This window comes from Volvox carteri, assembly GCF_000143455.1.
Source record: "Volvox carteri f. nagariensis unplaced genomic scaffold VOLCAscaffold_28, whole genome shotgun sequence".
In the NCBI taxonomy this organism is placed as follows: domain Eukaryota; kingdom Viridiplantae; phylum Chlorophyta; class Chlorophyceae; order Chlamydomonadales; family Volvocaceae; genus Volvox; species Volvox carteri.
In genome coordinates this window covers 355,278-374,005 of record NW_003307571.1, presented here as the reverse complement: position 1 = coordinate 374,005, position 18,728 = coordinate 355,278, and the positions used below count along the sequence as shown (strand labels likewise).

Genomic DNA, 18,728 nt, shown 5'->3' with positions numbered 1-18,728 from the left:
TTGCCTGAGACGACGCAGCCGATTGCCCCATTTAACCAGTACCATAGGACCCTAAGTGCTAATTTTCGGGCAAAAAACACCAAAAAAAGTGGGACGGAGCTTGCGCAGTTGCCCTGTCGGTTAGGGAGGAGATAGATCAACCAACATTAGCCAAGCTAAGGTTTAGCCTGAAGTAAATTAAATTTCAATTATTAAAAAATTAAGATTACTGCTATGTGCAAGGCAAACATTTAGTGCCGTTTTATGTCGGGCTGTTCGGACGGAAAAAATGCAAGTTAGGACTACCTGAGCTACAAAGCCCATTCACAATTACTTCAGAGTTTTCAAATTTTAGCTGTGAAATTTGCTGAATTCAGGAGGTGAGTCTTAATCCGTACAAGAGACTGCACAGCATGCACCGCACCTGGATGGCCCCATGAGTCTTGGTGTAAAGGGCCTAATTTCCGCTTGGCCTTTGGTTCACAAGCTTACAATGTTGACTGATATGCAACGTCAATCATATAATACCAAATGCGATGCGGAACACGCTAAACCTGCGTGTGCTGCTGACATCCTTTTTAGTTCCATTGTAACGCTACTTGAAGATATTCTGCAGTGTGGAAAATCACACAAGAAGAAAGTACGGCTGCTTTGACAGCGATTGCATTGCTTGCAGTCTTACACGTTGAATTGACTCCAATGGTTCCGCCAGGTCGCACGCCTACGGAGATTCTTTTCTCTGGTGGTCCCTCGAAATAATGGCGATGATCTTTTCCAGCTCTTTCGACTGCTTCTTCCCAAGGTAAGCAGGTCCGCTACACACCGTGCTGCCTACCGCGGAGCATCGACCTAAACCACAACCTCCCTGGGCCCTCACCTGCGCTGGGATTCTCTGATGCATCTGCAGCTTGACTATACTCGAGGCTATTTCGGAGTTAAGGTGAGTACCACCCTACCAAGTCCATGGCTATAGTTCTTGGCCCTTGGTGCCGGAAAGGAGCCCGCAGACCCAAATCGCAGAGACAGACCCGCGCAGTAATTTAATATGGTGATCTGATGTTCCATACGTCCCCATATTCAATCTCATATTCGGTCTTCCCTTTCACGCGTGCCGTTGGAATCCAGCCTGCCGTACAACTTCACAAGTTACAAGTTCCGCACGAGTGCGGGGATGTCCGTAAAAGCTGGGGTGGGCATGGACGGTAAATCGTTATTAGTGCGGTTACGTGGTGGACCATCATCGTCCTCCCTCGTCCGCTTGAGCACGCACGCCTTAGAGCAACGTGCCGGGTTTCCCAGACTTCCGAGAGGAACCTGGCTAGCGGTCATCAGGGGCCTCGGTCATCATCGTGCGCATGTCACGCCCTTGAAACGCGAGGTCACGTTCGTATGTAGCCCGTGTACTTGTGTAAGCCGGGCACTCCGCAAAAGCATATCCATTTCATCTTCGACCGCCCCACTTAACGTAACTCAACAGCCGACACCTACCTTACTACTCACCGTACCAGGAGAGGCGGCTTGCCGGCCTCCTCGCTAGCGCGCTGGGCGCCTCCCGCGAACGCGCTAATGCTGCAAAGGACTGGATGGCTCTGGCACACCACATGCATTGGAAGTTCCCCGTCGTCATGCAAAAGGTAGGCAGGCGAAAGCGCTGCCGTTTGCTGGAGAATGAATTGGAAACCGGAATTGGTAAAACCAATCTGGACCTAGGGAAAGGAAAAAGACGCGCTCATACTATCACAGTCGCCTGCGTCTGTAACGCAACTGCAGCAAGCAGAAAACGCGAACGCCCTACTTGTTCGTGTGACCTGACATCCCCCAAAGGATGAAGGCATCCGCTGCCGACAGCCAAGCGCGTGCTCCTTACCCAACCATGCTGACACACCGACCGGACGGCTCTCCCCCCGTTTCCCCCCTCCTGCAGCTGCTGTTCGACCCTTACTGCCCGGCCAGCATCCCCCGGGAAACCGACTCGCTCACCTTGGGCATGGTACGTTAGTTTTGTCGGTTCCGCTGCCAACTTCTCCGTCCTCGCGTATCCCTACTTTCATTCACACAACAACGAAATCAACCGCAAAAATCCCCGCACGCATACAGAACCGCGGTCATCACACATCAAAACCAACTCTAACCAACTCCCGCAGGTCAACGCGGCGTTGGACCAACTGGCATCCATTGCCTCGGGTGAAGAACGCTCCCGCTTAGTGGCACTATCTGTCCATGAGCACCAGGTGGCCACAGCGCAGCAGCAGGCGGCGGTGCTCCGGAACCTGCTGCTGCGCTGCACACCAGCTGGCGCCCGCTGGCTGGTCAGCATACTGCTGCGACAGGACTTGCCGGTAAGTGGCTGGGTGACTGAGGCCATTGCGGCACTTGGCGACTGCGGCTGTGGCTACGTGCACCTCCTCGTTTTGAGGAACCCAGAATGCTGCGAGCATTAACTTGGCTTTCCACCCGCCCTGCCTCTCCTCATTGCTGCGCTATGAACCCCTGCACCCATACACGGCGCATGTCCGTGCCCGGCGTCTTTCCGCAGACCGGCTTAGGCGACAAGACGGTGCTGACTGCTTTCCACGCGGACGCGTATGAGGCATTCACGGCCTGCTCCGATCTGCGGCGGGTGTTGGACGCGCTGCGCCGACCGGAGAGCGCCTGGAGGCGCCGAGTGAGTTTTCTGATGATCACCTAGTGGTCTAGATTTTTGCCCTTCATACTGGTGCTAATGGAATGTTGTACTAACCCCGGGATATGTTTCCACCCTGTAGCTGGACCCCGCAAAATGACCGCGCATGCCGTTGTTGGGTTTTTCTCAAGACCCTGAATCATGTGCTGCCTGCCGGCGCGTACTTCAGAGGAGTATGTAGCAAGTGAAGTATAAATGAACCTAGTGCCACGCTAAATTTGGAAAGTTCATCACATTCTTCCCTTCATCCTGCAAATAACCCTGTTACATACAACACAGATAGGGTACCATTTTCACGTCTGTGATGCTTCCTTCTCTCTCCCTAACCATCAGGAAGTTGAGCCCGGGCTCAACGCGGCTCCGCAGCTGGCGAGCCGGGTCGACGGTGGGCCGGTAGCGGCGGCGGCGTGCATGCAAGGCCGCCCCTTCCTCGTGGAGACGAAGTTTGACGGCTGGCGGATCCAGGTGGGGGCATGGGTGGGTGGATAGGTGGGTGAGGTCGGGAAGGGGTGGGATGCAGGAAATGATGCCGAACATGATCCAGGGACCCTGGTCCTGCCCAGGCAAGTCCCGGGGGATGTTATAGAAACCAGCAGGACGGTGGGGGGGGAATTCTCAGGGTCAGCGGAGACGGCACTCCGGGAGCTCACAACCTACATTGTGTGGGTGTGCACCGAAGCAGAACAAAGGACCAGGCAGAGTTCGTGTAGGGTCTCCAGCCGCCTGGGTTGCTTGGTATTGGGTTAGTGGCTGGTTGGGACTTCACCCTAGACGCAAAAGTGCCGGCATTGGCCGTGTGGGCCTTCTCGAGCTGTATCAAAAGTAAGCTGCCACGACGATCCAGTTTCCTTGCCATTTGTTGTTTGGCAGTCGCGAGCTTTTCTTCCGATCCCAAACCCGTCCTCTCCGAACGCTTCCCAAACGCGTTCTGGCTCCCTCGCTACGGACTTTGGCTGTGTCTGCCCGCTTACCGCTAAATGACAGCTTCACGTAGTGGGGGGATCTCAGGGGAAGAAGCCCAGCAGCAGCAGCAGCAGCCGCTGCGGCGGTGGCGGTGGCGGAGGATGTGACGACGGCGGCAGCGGACACGTCCGCGACCCTGATGTTGGCGGCATCCTTTATTTCAGTCGAAATGTCAAGGATCACGGCGCCCGGTCCAACTTTTGTGTGCTGGACAGCGCGGTGGCGTGCTTTCTGCGAGTCCCGAGTTCAGCACAGGAGCAGGAGGACGAGGGGGAGGAGGAGCAAGGCGCGCCGGGAGCTGTCACTGCTGCGCAGCTGGGGCCTTGTACGGCAGAGGCGCTGTTGCCGCGCGTGGTGCTGGACGGCGAGATGCTGGTCTGGAACAAGACCCGGTGAGCAAAACGCGCTAGGCAACACTAATATCTTCACTGATACTACAGAAAAATCTTGGAGGTTTGGGGGTTTTAGCCAACAAAATGAGGAGAATGGTTCTTTCCTGGCAAACGCGGAACGACTAAAAGACGAAGGATTAACACCATGTGAGGAATTGGACAACCGACCTAAGCGAAAGAAAAGCAGACTTGGAATAGCTCAGTGCCACAACCCATTCAGAGGTGGACAAACCCGATTCCGTCCCGATAATTATCGCCCCCACGCAGTCGGTGCTTCGAGCCCTTCGGCATGCTGGAAGCCACCATCCGAGCAGCGGCAGACGGCGTGCCGCCCAACGCGCCCGTGCAGGGCCGGGTGAGGCCTTGAATGCATGTATATGTATGTTGTTACAGGGTGGTATAGCTTCACCAGCGGCCCCCTTACCCGAGGCGGTTCCCTGCTCTCCCCTGCGAGAGGGCACCCTAAACCATTCACCCCATCCGACTTCAGAATGTATTCGTTGGGATCAGCAACTCATCACCAGCATCCAACCAAATCTAGCGAATCAACGGCGCCCAGCTTAGTTCCTGGTCAGCTCGCAAGTTGATATGATCACGTCCTACACCGTCCTCTAGATGGGGGGCCACCTCCCAATTCAACACCCCTCACACACCCAAGGGGTCGGCAGGCGAATTTGAACCCGGACCCTCCGGGAGCAGAGTCGGGCCTTAACCTCTGCCAGCCGCCTGCCTATAATTGTGTATATATGCATGTATGTATGTGTGTATGTATGTATGTATGTATGTATGTATGTATGTATGTATGTATGTATGTATGTATGTATGTATGTATGTATGTATGTATGTATGTATGTATGTATGTATGTATGTATGTATGTATGTATGTATGTATGTATGTATGTAACATAGAGGCTTGATGGGCACCTTGGGGGTCCCCTGCGGATTGTCTAACGCAAGGGGAGGGAACACCATTCCACGTACAGCAGGATGGGGCCTTATGTGGGGTGAACGAACACGGATCCATGTCTCCGGTTTCCGCCCGCTCTATGTCCTGAGCGGTTGGTTTTGTGTGTGTGTGTGTGTGAAGGGGTTTGGCTTTTGGCCACGGCCACCGTTTTCACTCCATCGTGGCCCGACACGCTCGTGACCATCACGGCAAATTACGCCATCATCAGCCCTATCTTAGCCGCCATCGGTCCCTGCGTCCACGTCGTCCTAGCCTGCTGGCTAGCTTGCCTCCACTTCGTCTGTGTTGGAACTAACCCACGTCGGGGCCGCCTCTTATACTCCTACTCTTACTGCCAGTAGACGGTTTACGGCACGTGTCCCACCGTAGCGTGAATGTCGGGTTAGGCCGGGTGGATTCACCGGTTGAATGGGTTAACCCCAGGGTGGATTTGGAACCTCCGTCCGCTGCGTTCCTCGGGCTTCTCGCCCCCGCTCTCCCTCCTCAGCCGGGCGGCTTTCCCTGCTCCCAGGTTTCCCCCGCCGGCCCCCAGCCACTCCCCCCAGGGCTTCCCCGTCCTGTTGGATATGCACACCGCACAATGTACGGCCAACACCCTGGGCCGCTGCCCCCCGGGGGACCGCTGTCCTGGCTGTCCCTGTGCCGATCTATATACAGGACGTGGCTGCCGGTGCGGCCGGTGCGGCCGGTACTGACGACTCGTATTCACGGTACCCGGCTGCTGGCGAGTTGGAGGTGGTGTACGTCGCCTTTGACATCCTGTACCTGCGGGACACATCTGTCATACACCTGCCGCTGAGGGTAAGGGCACCCTGGTACCCTTAGTTATACCCGTTGCTGCTGGTGGTAATGAGGGCCGTGCAGGGCCCAGCACACCGCAGCTCTTTTAATCACCCTATCATCTCCTTCAGCTGCGCGCCCTGCATTGCTGGGTTGCTTGTCTCCTTCATGCCGTCAACTGTGGTACGCGTTCCCCTCCAGAGCATATTACATAGCTAGGGTTGTGCCGGCATTAGAACATTAGAACTAATATTAGAAAAAATATAATTAGAATGTAATAAGAATTTTAGAAGACCCCGTTTAGAACGTATTAGAACATCCTAATGTCGTACGGACATTAGAACGGCCGGAAAGCCGTAGCTTTAAGGCGCATCAGCGGTTCTACTGCGTGCATTTTACACGAAAATGTCAGATAGAGGTGCGGGGCCATCAAAGCCACCCCTTCCTCCCGGGAAGGCGGAAGCATCAGGGCCAATGTACAAGTATGGCAACAAGGAACTTGATGCAAAAGCGTATGCAGAAGCTCTGACCTCCGCAAAGAAGAAGGGTCTTGCAGCTTATTGGAATAGCCCTTCCTCTCTGTGTTTTTGCATTCCCCTTAGCGAGCAAGCACTCCCCGGCAGTTATGTGGTGATTCTGTGCAAGTAGGGACTTAAAAGGACAGGTTTGGCGGCGTTCTTGGTTGTTTCCGTAGCAAGTCTGGCGTGGGTTTGGCTGGTAGGTACCCTCCCCAGGCACCCGACCGGAGTAAATTTAATTGGAAATGCGTGCGGTTACATCTGTGATGGCCTATACAAAATTTCAGGTTCAACGGACCCCTCCCTGAAAAGTTGTCGAGCGTCTTCTAATATTAGATCCTAATTTCTAATTAGAACTAATATTAGAATTAGATTAGAACGGAAAACATTCTAATGTCAGGAACAACCCTATACATAGCGCATTAGCTTCTTTTCCCTCCCCCCAACCCACCCCAACATCCTTGTAACGTGTATACCTTGTGCCCTGCCGTGCTGTGCCCTGCCGTGCTGTGCCCTGCCTTGCCCTGCTGTGTCGTGCTGTGCCCTGCCGTGTTGTGCTGACGAAGCTCCGCACCGACCATCTGCAGGCCCACGTCCTCACACCTACCCTAACCCTGCCCTGCCGTGTCGCGACCCCTTCCTGCCGCCTAATCTTAAATGTATATATGTATATATAGGAGCGGAAGGAGCTCCTGGCGTCTGTGCTCCGTCCTATTCGAGTGGATACGGGTACTGCTGCTGGTGCTGGTCGTGGTCGTGATGCGGGTGTGGAAGGTGGTTCTGAGAAGCAGCAGTATGGCGGCGGTGTGCCTCTGGGCGGCCCTCAGGGCGCAGTCACGTTCCGAGCGGAGGCGCTGCTGCCGGACCAACCCATGTTCGGTCAGTCAGGCAAATCGGGGGCAGCTGCTGGGAGGGAAAACCGCTGTCTAGGACGTCAATAGCTGGGGGTTGAGAGAGACCGGCGGCCCAGGCCACAATGCCCTGGTTCCTGGTCCCCAACCTTTGACACACCGAATCCTACAGCAGCACCAATACCAGCACCAGCTCCAGCTCCAGCCCGCACAGCTTCACACCCCGGAGCCTTACTAACCTGGGCAAGGTGCCGGTCATTTCATAGACCAGAAATGCAGTTGCACGCGCACATCTCCTCTTTCCCCCTGGGTTCTAAATCGGGCCGACCGGTCGGGACATGCTGAGCTGCCACACAAAAGCCGTCCCGCGCGACAGTCCGCAATTATATGCTTTCAACTAGGTAGCACCCGCACCACGTCAAGGATTCTTCGCCATAGAAGCCTGCCTTCTCTGCTGTTGACACGCATATACACATCGTTGGATGCCGGTGGTGGGTGCGGAACCACAGAGCGATCCACAGAGATATTGACTAGGGTGACTTGATGAGGCTGGGTTTCGCAGGGTAGCGGTCGCAGGGTGAAGATATCACCCCCCTGTCCCACACATCATACACAAAGCCCTAAAGCCGTAAATGTAAGAGACGACAATTATCAATCGCAAAGCCCTGAAGCCACTGAAGCCGTTAAGAGGGAGAAGTCAGCTTGAACCGCACTACCGTTCGAGTAGCAGTAGTAGGGGGGCCGGCCAGCCGAACCCGCGACGCTTGAGCTTGGGGCTGCGGGGTAAAGGGGGCGGGCCGGGAAGGAGGAACCGCTGTCAGCCCTTCCTCTCCGGCACGGTGACCGGCGGCGGTGATCGGACACTGTTGCGGGATCGCTGTTGTCTTGTCTTGTCTTGTGGGTACGGTCTGGCTGCACGGTCCCTCTCTGCGTCTACAACTACATGCATCCCGTAAGGTCTTCCCGCAAACCCGACAGCTGTTGGACCTTCTGGCTCTTTCAAAATGACAATGATGGTGCTGCTGATGATGATAACACAGATGGCAAGGTGCACAGTTGGACCTGCTCTACCGCCCAACAAGCGCAAGATGTGTACGACCGTACGGCAGCGGCAGGGGTGAGTGCAGTGGGTGGGTGGGTGGAGGCCATTGTTTTTTTAGGAAATGGCAGGAGCATGAGGTCGGGTTGGTTGGCAAGTAGTGTAGAAGAAGCTTCCGCAGCCATCATCAGCCGCCTCCCTCCCCCCCAAGCATAACCCTTCTCGCTGGGATCTCCGCTTGGCACTCAGGAGGAAGGCGTGGTGGTGAAGGCGCTGGAGGAGCCGTACCGCCTGGGCTGCCGTACCAGCACGTGGATCAAGATCAAGCCCGACTACCTGACGCAGGGCGAATTTGACGCGGTCATCCTGGGCCAGCTGTACGACCATACCACGAGGTACAGATGTACAGAGTCTGCCTTCATCCCCCCATCGACCCCAATTTGCGCATTATCCACTTTTCCGCCCTCCCTTCCTCCCGCCTTCGTTCTTGGTTCGTCTTCCCATCCCCCCTCCCTCCGTTTGCTCTTCTCGATGATGGACTCTGGGGCATGACCCACATGCACCCCTGCTACAGCCAAGTCAGCGTCGGCGGGGTGTACCTGCTCGGGCTTCCTGAGGAGCAACCCCAACTGGGAAAGCCCACCACATACGTCACCTTCGCTGTGTAAGTGCCGTGCACTGCTGTACGTACGTACGTACGTAGGACGGAGCATCGTACTCGTATATGCGCTCAAAGGCTATCTCAAGTGCTGGTGCGGCTGCATTTTTCTTTCTGCATCATCATGGTCATCATAATCATCCTCAGCAAGTTGGCGTCTCATGAGAGCTTTGTGCACCTTCCAAGGTGTAGCTCTACGACGCGGTCTGTATGTGTACGTGTGTGTGTGCGTTTTTATAATCTTCCGGCCGAAGGACGGGAAGAAATGCAGTTGGTGGCGCAGGAATACCTCGAAGTGAGCTCCGTAGTCCCACAACGTGTTGGAATAATCTTTCCAATGAAACTGTAGATGTGGCGTGAATGCTTCAAGTGGATGTTGATGGGAAAGAGAAAAAAAGTGCTGTATGTATGTGTGTGATACGACTAAGGCGATTCTGGCCGTGCCATATATGCGCTGATCGCGAGCCCCTAACCACCGTCGAAAGTTGATGTTGCGGATCCCTGGCGGATGTGCCCTGGTCCCGACGCCGGCACCGGGGTGGTGCGGCGGTTCAGGGTGGGCACCGGCGTCTCTCGCGAGCAGCGCCTGTCGCTGCTGGAGCCGCGGCTGGCCGGCAACCTGGTGGCTTCACCCCGGGACCTGGCGGCAGCTGGCCCTGCTGCCCGCCTGCGTGCCGTACCCCGCTGGTGCCGGGCAACCGGGTCGCGGGACGAGTGGCCTGACTGGTGGGTCCGCGACCCCGAGCGAAGCGTGGTGGTGCAGGTGGGCGAGCGGGCGTAGGAGGGACCGTGGGTGTGTGTATGGGGTGTATGGGGTGTATGGGGTGTATGGGGTGTATGGGGTGTATGCAGCAGTGCAGGTGTGTCAAGAGAGCGCAGCACAGCAGCAGAGGGTCGAGTGGTTGCTGCTAAGCGGCCAATGGTGCTAAAGATGGTAAGGCAGGAAACATGGCTGGCGTGTCGAAAGGTCAACAAAGGTTAGTACTGCAGCTAAACAGGCAGTCTTTTCACCTGCCGTACAGTCACATTCCAGGATGTGGTGGTTGTGAACGAAGCGTACAAGTGTACAAGTGTGGCCAGTAGAAAGGCGTATTCATTCCTGGGAGCGCAAGTGCGCAGCTTGGGGCTAGGTGGGTGACCTCCAGGTCGGCGGCCAAATGGACGCCTGTCTTTTTGTCTGTCTGTCTGTCTGTCTGTCTGATACGCCTGCCTACCGTTTCACCGTGAGGCTATCTGTGCATAGTGCGGTCTTCCGGGCATGTTGCTTGTTATCCGAGCATACAGGTGAACGCCGATGTGCGGCTGACACGCACGAGTACCTTCGCTGCGGGCTACACCACACGCTTCCCGCGCATCACGCGCATCCGAGATGACAAGAGCCCCCGACAGGCCACAACGCTGCGGGAGCTGCAGGACTTTGTGCGCAAAGCGGCGGCCACCGGCGGCGGTGACGGCGGCAGGGGCCGTGATGCCGGGCCTGGAGGCGGCGTCGCTGGTGGTGCGCGCCGCCAAGGTAAGGTGTTACCGCGGCAAAGCTGTAAGCAACGATTCAATTGCTCGATTGCGTGCTCAACCAGCTATCCGACGACCGCTGGTTGCGGACATCTCCTCTCCAAAAGGAGCTCCGAGTTGGAGTGAGGGACAGCGCAAAATGGAGCTTACTGGGAGCCATACATGGCAATTTAAGTATTCACACTCTGAAATTGGTGGCAGCTGAGAGCTAGCGGCTAGCATTTAGGCTAGCGGTCAGGCTCACAGCACCAAGCGGACGCCTACACGTACCTCGTCGGAGGTTTCTCTTGGCAGCACACATAGGGGCAGGTCCCGGTCTTAAGGTCCCCCGCGTCGCATTTTTCGGGGGATATCCGCACAAGTCTTTGTCGTGCTTGATCCACCCTTCCGTGCCATGAAAGTATGCCTGGTAAACCCGTGGGTGAGTCGCCACACAACCCAACCAATGATTGCGACGCCCCTCGCAGCGCTCTCATCCTGCGGGGCTGCGGGTGCTGATGATGTTGCTGTTACGCCTGCTGGAGTCACCCGCGGCCGCAGCAGCAGCGGGCGGAAACGGCCCCACCAGCAGCAGCTGCGGCCGACCCCATCACGGGTGCCGCTGCATTTGCAAGCTATGGACTTGTCTGAGGTGTGTCTTTCCTGTGTAGCTGAATGTGGTGCCTCTGATTGCCGAGCTGGTCCTTTCAGTGTGCCGCGTGTTGTGTTTCGTCCGTACACCTGTCCGTACACATTCAGATTCTTGATTGGTCTGGCGAAATCCGAGGCGGGGGGTTCCTTGCATTCACTCCCCTGGACGGAGTCGATGACGACACCGACCATGTGATGTGGAGATTCCGTATTGAAGTTGAGGCAGTAGTGACGCCGTACGACACATGTACGATGTGTGCGTGCTGTATACCCGTCCGTACTTGTGCGCACGCAGGTCCCCGTGCATTACGACCTGCTGGGTGGTGCATACGTGGTGTTGGAAGGGCTGTACGGGGCCGCTGTTGAGAAGCGGCGCGGGGAGCTTTCTCGTCTGGTGCGGTTGATCGGAGGACGGCTCTCGGCCAATTACGTAGGTACTCTCGTGACGGCGGCATGCCGTGGCGTAGGCAGCTATTCAAAGCAGGGTTATTGCGCACCTTCATTCTTCTCGACGGTGAAGAGATCTATCTACCTGAGGGCAGTGAAGTACTTTTACGAGTGTTACACACTGGGCAAAACTCGGATGGCGGAAAAAGAAGAAGAGGAAGAAGAAGAAGGGCTATTGTTCTATCGCCGCAGATAGCCGTGCCAGTTTGGTCTCTCATGTGCCGTACCAGGTTGCCGTACCAGAGTGACAAGTTAGCATTTGACAGTTGACGACAACTTATGAGCATTTACACGTAATCATCTCCAAAGCGCAACACAGTAATCCAGGGCAGGTGCGGGAAGCTGCAGGTCCCGGTCACCTCCGGTATGTTCCCAGGTCTTAGCACCTCACCTAATAGGTGGTTCCCAACATTGCAACAGCAGCCGTCGACAGAGTACGTGAGCTTAACGGCTGGTGGTGGTGCTGCTTCCCGCAAACAGGTGCCAAGTGGCGAATGCCGTACATCGTACATCATCGTGGATGAGTGGGTCGATTCATGCCACCCCGGTCGGGACCGCTGTCGCGACCTGCTTCGCCCCTCCTGGCTAGAAGACTGCTACATGCAGGTGGTGGGGGTTGGGCTGCAGCCCACATGGCAAGCAGCTCGCCTCAGGCGATCCATGCATTTGTGGGGTAGCGACACCGCATTCGCGGAGGGGGAGACAACTGGGCTGTTGCACTGGACCCGTTGCGCGCGCGCGCGTGCTGAGGCCGCAGTGCTGCCGGCATAATGACAGGCAGTTGTGACTGGGGAAAGTACGACAGTATCATCGTAGCAGGCAATGTGGCTGCGAGAATTTTCCAAAACTGAAATAAATGAAAAATGAATGAATTATTACGGGGGGGTTGTGTGTGACCTGTTCTGTCCCCCCCACGTGGCCTACACAAGCGCAGCGACGTCTCATCTGGCCACCCAAGCCATCGCAAGCCTGGCGCCTCAGCAAGGCGACCCTTGCCGCTTGCGCTCACCAAATGGACCCGTACGGCGACCCGTACTTTGAGCTACTGGACGAGCAAGAGCTAGCCGCGGTTCTTGAGTGGCATGTGGAGGTCCCCGGCGCCGGGCAGCCGCGTCGAGCCTTGGCGGAGGCGGAGGCGGAAGTGGAAGTGGAAGTGGATGCGGGCGCTGTGAAGGGGGGGAGTTGGGAGCGGCAGCGACGAGGACGAGGACGAGGGGCGGCGGAGGGCCAGACGGTGGCGACAACGACGACGACAACGACGGCGTGGACAGGCTACACAGGCGGTACGTTACCTTCCTTCAAGAAACTTGCTTTGGCCGGCGCCCGCGTTGTCCTCCATCCCTGTTCATGCATGCATTGGAAGGGTTCACAGGTGACAACAGCATTAACAACATCAACAACATGAACAACAACGGGTTTCAAGGACCATCTCGACTATGAAACACACTCGCATACATGTTCGCCTGTATGTTGACCTCCTGCACACGTGCGTTTTGCCTCACCCCGCTGCCCTGGCCCCGGGGAACAGTCACCTCGTTGCCGACTGGCGAGGCCGCCGGGCCGTTACTCCGCCGGCTGGAGGCGGAGATGGTGGCACACGAGGTCGAGCTGCCGGCGGGGCTGCACCGCCTGTTTTCAGGGGCGGTGGTGCTGCTGCTGGACCTGTCAGCATCTCTCTTTCCACAACCATCCGCCGCATCGTCCACAATCTTAACTTCACTAGTTGCCGCCGCTGACACCGCAGCAGCTGCGGGACCCTGCTCGCGTGTTCGCGTGTCGTCACTTCACAACGCTGTTTCCGCCTCGCGGTGCTCCGAGAACATAAACACGACCGTTCAAATCGGCTCATCATCAGGTGGCCGTGCGGAGGATACGGATGATGCGGACCATGCCGCATGTGAGGCAGCAGGCGCAGCAAGCTCGGTTACGGAGGGTCACACGCTGGGCCGTAAGACCATTCCGCTTCTACACAGCGTCCTCGAGGTCGGTGCCCTAGCGGCCCGTTGGGCTGAAGAGGAAGTACGGCAGCAGCTGCAGGAGTTGCAGTTAGGGGTACTGCGCGGCGGAGGCGAGCTGGCCGCTGGGTGGTCTCCTGCCATTACACATGTCGTACTGTACAGTGGCATAGTCGAGAGCTGCGAGGCAACGACAGGGGGTGTTAGCACAGCTAGCAGGGCTGCCGTCAGGCTTGCAGAGTGCAGCGGCGCCGCTGCTGAACTGGCAGTTGCTGCAGAGCCGACGGCACCGTCGGTACCACCTCGCGCCTTCTGTGCGGAACGTACGCTAGCGGCGCTGCGGGAGAAGTGCACCGAGCAGCAATGGGAGGCAGCGAACAGGGAGCTCGCTGAGTACGCAACTGCCGAGAGGGCGCGCTGTAGCGGCCCTTGCCAATACGGCCATGCATGCGGCAGCAGTAACAACAGCAGGAGTACCAGTAGCTATTACCGTAGCCTTTTTCCTGGAAGCCCAAGCGGCTGCGAGGATGCAAGCGACACCGACACCGCCGCAGAGGGCTCGGAGGCGTCCGATTTGCAGCCATCCTCGCCGTCCCCGCATCCCGGGGCAGTCCCAGGGTTTGTGTACGGCACCCGGCGGCTAGTGTTGCGCTCTGGGGAGGGAAGCGGGACCGCCAAGCAGGAACCTGACCGCGCACAGCACCACGCGCCATCGGGCATGGAAGGCAGCAGGAGGCGCAGCAGGGAGCGGCGCCGACGCAACAAGTTGGCTCAGCTATTGCGGCGGCTGGTAGGGGCGGCTATCCGCGGCTGCAGCTGCAGCACCTCGCAGCAGCACCCGCACCGCCTGTGGGGATGCGGATCGGCATGTGGCGGCGGCGTCCGGGTGGTGGATGAGCGGTGGGTAGCCGGCCAACGAGGCTAGGAAGCCCCTGGGGGCCCCCCCGCGACAGGCCTTTGAAGCGGCCGTTCACCCCTAGCTCTTAAGTATGGAGGTATCCGTCCCCTTAGCACTGGTGGGGTGGTTGTCGTACGAACAACGGAGAACGGCACGTTGGGTCAGAAGTTGCCCCGCGGGAAGCAAAAAAAACGCGCTTTCTGCTTCTGCCTGGTTTGCTGGTTTGAGCTTTCGGTAGTGCTAGAAGGCGGTGCTATAAGGTCTTTGTTGCGCGTTTTATGTTATCATGTTTAAATGATAATGCCAAGGCCGTGCGAGGAATTGCAAGTCACGTGTCTGGAGTACTGCCCCTCGAAAGCGTACCCTTTCGAAACAACCCAATTTTTACGCTGTTGCGGCTACTCGATCTGATAGGAAGCCGAAAACTGATGTTCCTTCCTCATCGTCATTCGCACACCGACGCAGGTGGATCCGGGACAACCTGCTGGAGGCAGTACGGGTGTACGGCGCTACCAGTGGTCGCGACCGTACGGCAGATGTAGCTGCGGCGGAGGCGGCTGCGCACCAGAACAGCCCAACCGGCAGACGCGTCCGTGATAATGTAGGTGGCTGTCCAGCCACTGGACATGGCGGCCTTGGAGGAATACTCGGTACGGAACCGCTGTACGGCGATGACAGCGGCAGCAGCAGCGACGGTGTTAGCGACAAGTCTTCTTCCGGCGGTGGCAGTGGCGGCTTCTCACTGTATAGCGGTGGATTCATGCGGCTGCCCGAGGCTCTGTACGCGCCGTTGCTGCGGGTCCCCAGGAACGCACCTCGGTGTGCATGTGTATCAGAGGACGCAGCAACCCCCCCGACCCACAACGCGGGTTCGGCCCCACCGCACCTGCCATTCCAGGTATTGCTGCAACAAACGTACCGGCAGCCGTGTTGCAGACATGCAGCTCCCCCCCCTCCCCTTCTGGAACCGGGACCACAGCATTCCCCTCAGCAGCTGACGAATCAGCTGCCACCGCCACCGCGGCCGCCGCACCATCTATCGGTGCTGCTGCCACCGCACCAGCAAACGCACCCACGTTTGGGCCCTCCTGCAGTTACGGCTAGCACACAAGGAGATGGTTTGCTGCTTGAAGCCGGCGTGCAGGAGGCCATGGAACCGCAACCGCTTGCCGCAACCGCTTGCAGGGCCTTGCTGCATATGGCCGAGGAGATGGACATGCAGTCCGAGGACCGGGGACTTTGGAGTGCGCGAGGGGCGCAGCAGCCGAACACACATGGCCCTCCTACCGCAGCCAGTTCTGCGCCTCATACTCACAGCTTACGTAACGGTCGCGGCGGCTCCCCAGACTTCAGCTCCGTTGCTCCAAATGGTTCCAAATGGGCTGCGCGTTCCTTGTGCAAGGCCCCGGACTCCGATAGCGCACCTGCGGGACGCAGCTTGCCCGCCATGGTGGTGCCGACGGCCACAGCATCTTTGGCGCCAAGCTGCAACACAAACCCCCGCCAGGCATTGTCTGGCCGCCTCTCGTCGCCGCTAGGTCCCGTTTGTCGAAGCCCTGACGCCAGGCTGTCCTCTGGTGTCGTCGGGTCGCAGCAGCTGCAGGCCGGTACTGGCTTCGATACTGGGACTTCAAGCAACCCGACAGCGGCGTCTCGGCAGCATGCTAGGCTTCCATGTGCGCGACCAGCCGCAGGCCCGAGCTTTCTTAAGCGGGTCTTGGATGCGTCTTTCTCCTCCTCCTCCTCCTCCTCCTCCTCTTCAGATGATGATGATTTTGGAGGCAAACGTGACGGCGTCCTGAAGGGTGTGAGGCAGGATGTCCTACACAAAGGCGTCGCTGGGGGGCATGCTGCTTGTACGCGGCCTAGGGGCATGTCACCCGTTTTGCACAACAACCCCCCATACACTACCACTGCGCTTCGGCCTGCGGAGCGGACACCGCTTTCGTGTGCTACACCGGCTTCGGAGCCGTCCTTGGCTGGGTCGTGTGCAATAAGCGGTCAGGGATATATACCCTCCACAACGCTCCCCTGTGCAGCTGACGGCCTGGCAAGGGGCACGTCATTCCCGCAACTGAAGCGAAAGCCATTGGCCGCGGCATTGACTACAGCAGCAAGCATGTCCGGCCTGGCTGCCCCATCTGCAACACCGGAACCCCCTCCATTACTTTGCTGGCTGCGGCAATTTCCTGAGGCGGTGCCACGGCATGACTCGGCATCGGCCCCTGCTGCGGTAAAGCCCTCCTGCCGGATAGGGCATGATGGCGCCGAGGATGGCAACACCACGTCATTGCGATCTGGTAGGAAGTCCTTGCGGCATATTGAGTGCGTTCCCGGCTTCACGGGAGCGATTTTCGATGCAGCTGAGCCACACGGCTGTGGTCCAAGTCAACATAGGCCAAGTTCACTCAGGTTGCCTTCCTTGGGGAATGAAAGGGCCCTTCCGCAGGTGGCTGATGAGTTGACGTCGCTGCCGGCGCCGCCAATAGAGGTGTCTTGGGCCCAGCTTCTGCCGCAGCGCCATGCGCATCCACAACAGCAGGACGGTGGGGTGGAGGGGGAGGGGGATCTAGCCCGTACGGTTGGGGTCATAAAGACCGTGATTCGACAGGTGGGACCTTTGCCAATGGATGCATTGGATGGAGTGGGGCATGCTGGTGGCGGTGCTGCGGTTGCGTTGAGTGACCGGGAGGGGGTTCCAAAGTCGGGTGATTGTGGTAGGAGTGCTGGGAGTGGCAGCAGCCAGGCCGGTCCGGCTGGTGGGGAGAGCTGCAGCATTGGGAACGCGGGTAGCGACGGGACACAGGCGAAGTCGCACCGCAAGCGTCGCCGCAGGAGCTGGCTTGTGGTCCTGGACACGCTCATGGATGATGACGTCGATGGATGAAGAGCATCGGAAGTCGAGCAACATGTCACCGCCTTTACGCGTTACTTTTCCTGCCTCTCTCTCTCCTTTCCTTTGCCATGCATTTCGCCTTGTATGTTGTGCGTTCTTTACTATGTGTCTTGAGGCAGGCACTAGGAAACTGTTGAGTCTCTTCGCGGCGCTTATGGGTCCGGTTTGTAGGTACGGCCCCCCTGTACGCATCCGCGTGGCTGAACACAACCAAGGAACACGTGTAGGAGGATCGTCTCTACCCTCCACGGTGGCTTAAACACCGATCACTTTCGATTTCGGTGATTGCAACGGAGGGTTAGTGCTTACAGGAGTATGTGTGACTTCCACGGTCGGGGTGAACGCGTCTTCGGGTACCGTATTGCCACGGTATTTTGGTGTCACGCAATTGGCATGGCGTCACCAAATGCATGTCAGTGGAAAAAGCTCTATGGCAGATTTTTTTGCCCGTCGCCAAAATAAGTGTCACCAATATGCTGTACGTCAAACATGCATACGATAACAGTTTTGCTTGAAGGGAGGTTTCGGAATTTGCGGTTCCACCCCTTGCGGTATTTTTTAGCTCTTCTTATTTGCTGCTTGGCATGTGATTGTTCCCTTGCGGCAGAGGGGACTTTTGCGGGATTTGTAAGGGGGCCAGCTCTTTGGTGCCTTACCTGTTTTGTTTGGTTGACAGATTGAATTCCTGGACCTCCTGGAGCGTCGCCAAAATGTGTGTCACAACTGCAATTATATCCGGCACTCGTTACCAAAATTGCAAATCATTAGCATAATTTCGGCTAGCACCCCCGCGCGGACTCCCGAAGGCGCTATCGCGAGGTAGGGACTCACGCCTTGCCGCATTTTGCATATCGGGTGCGTTCCTAACGATTCCGGGAATGTAAAGCTATTGATTGAGATTACTGTTGCAGCGAGAAGCGTCGCGCTGGGCGATTCCGTTGGCGGACTCCAGGGAGGCTTCGCACCGTCTTCGGGAGTCCGCGCGGGGGTGCGGTCGGCACTGATCTTTCGAGCCTTCCCCGAAAGCGTGCCACAAAAAATTGTGGCAGTATGGTATATGTACGAAAAATAAACACATCAAATCAGCGGACAACCTCGAGTTGTTGCAGGTTTTTTTTGTAATGGCTGGATTTTGGATGCGCGGGATGGGGGTTAGCTTTCGTCCCTCTTATGTCTGTTCGCCAAGGCATGGCTGTCGGCCCAGGCACAGCAGCACGCTCCTGCCAGCGAGGCTGCCATACTGGTGTCAACAACTTCTTGGGCGTTTCTTTGCCTGGCAGAGTATCCTTTGGATTCCTCTAGGGATCCTGGGCTAATACCTGCAAAACGTACCTGAAAATGGTGAAAGCGTTTCATATGTACCCAATTCTCTAGACCACACAACGGCAACAAGGGTGAGATCGGCAACGTTTCAGGTTAGGGAGAAGCACATGATGTGCAGGAAAGTGTTAGTTCTATTTCCAATAAAATTGACTGTTAGCATGAGACCTCAACGGCCTTGGATGCCGTATGCGCTGCGTCCCATTGAAGTAAGCGTCTCGAAACCATAGGACTGACGTA

At 57.2% G+C, this 18,728-nt stretch overlaps 2 protein-coding genes across 2 annotated transcripts; one reads left to right on the top strand and one right to left on the bottom strand.

The window, feature by feature from the left end:
- Positions 1-737: 737 nt before the first annotated feature.
- Positions 738-14,299, top strand: VOLCADRAFT_92808 (uncharacterized protein; the record flags this gene model as incomplete). Its single annotated transcript, XM_002952209.1, has 23 exons — positions 738-781; positions 887-919; positions 1,457-1,613; positions 1,904-1,969; positions 2,124-2,318; positions 2,516-2,644; positions 2,996-3,127; positions 3,345-3,484; positions 3,841-4,017; positions 4,285-4,372; positions 5,642-5,785; positions 6,960-7,161; positions 7,306-7,381; positions 8,112-8,250; positions 8,422-8,567; positions 8,747-8,836; positions 9,386-9,593; positions 10,115-10,343; positions 10,810-10,973; positions 11,268-11,486; positions 11,900-12,025; positions 12,354-12,702; positions 12,948-14,299. 23 exons carry the CDS (start codon positions 738-740, stop codon positions 14,297-14,299), a joined length of 4,605 nt encoding a protein of 1,534 aa, XP_002952255.1.
- Positions 14,300-14,717: 418 nt separating this feature from the next.
- VOLCADRAFT_92807 (uncharacterized protein) lies at positions 14,718-18,524 on the bottom strand (the record flags this gene model as incomplete). Its single annotated transcript, XM_002952124.1, has 7 exons — positions 14,718-14,753; positions 14,838-14,933; positions 15,159-15,176; positions 15,345-15,460; positions 15,697-16,070; positions 17,825-17,862; positions 18,501-18,524. The coding sequence occupies 7 exons, from the start codon at positions 18,522-18,524 to the stop codon at positions 14,718-14,720; spliced, it is 702 nt and encodes a 233-aa protein (XP_002952170.1).
- Between the last annotated feature and the right edge of the window lie 204 nt (positions 18,525-18,728).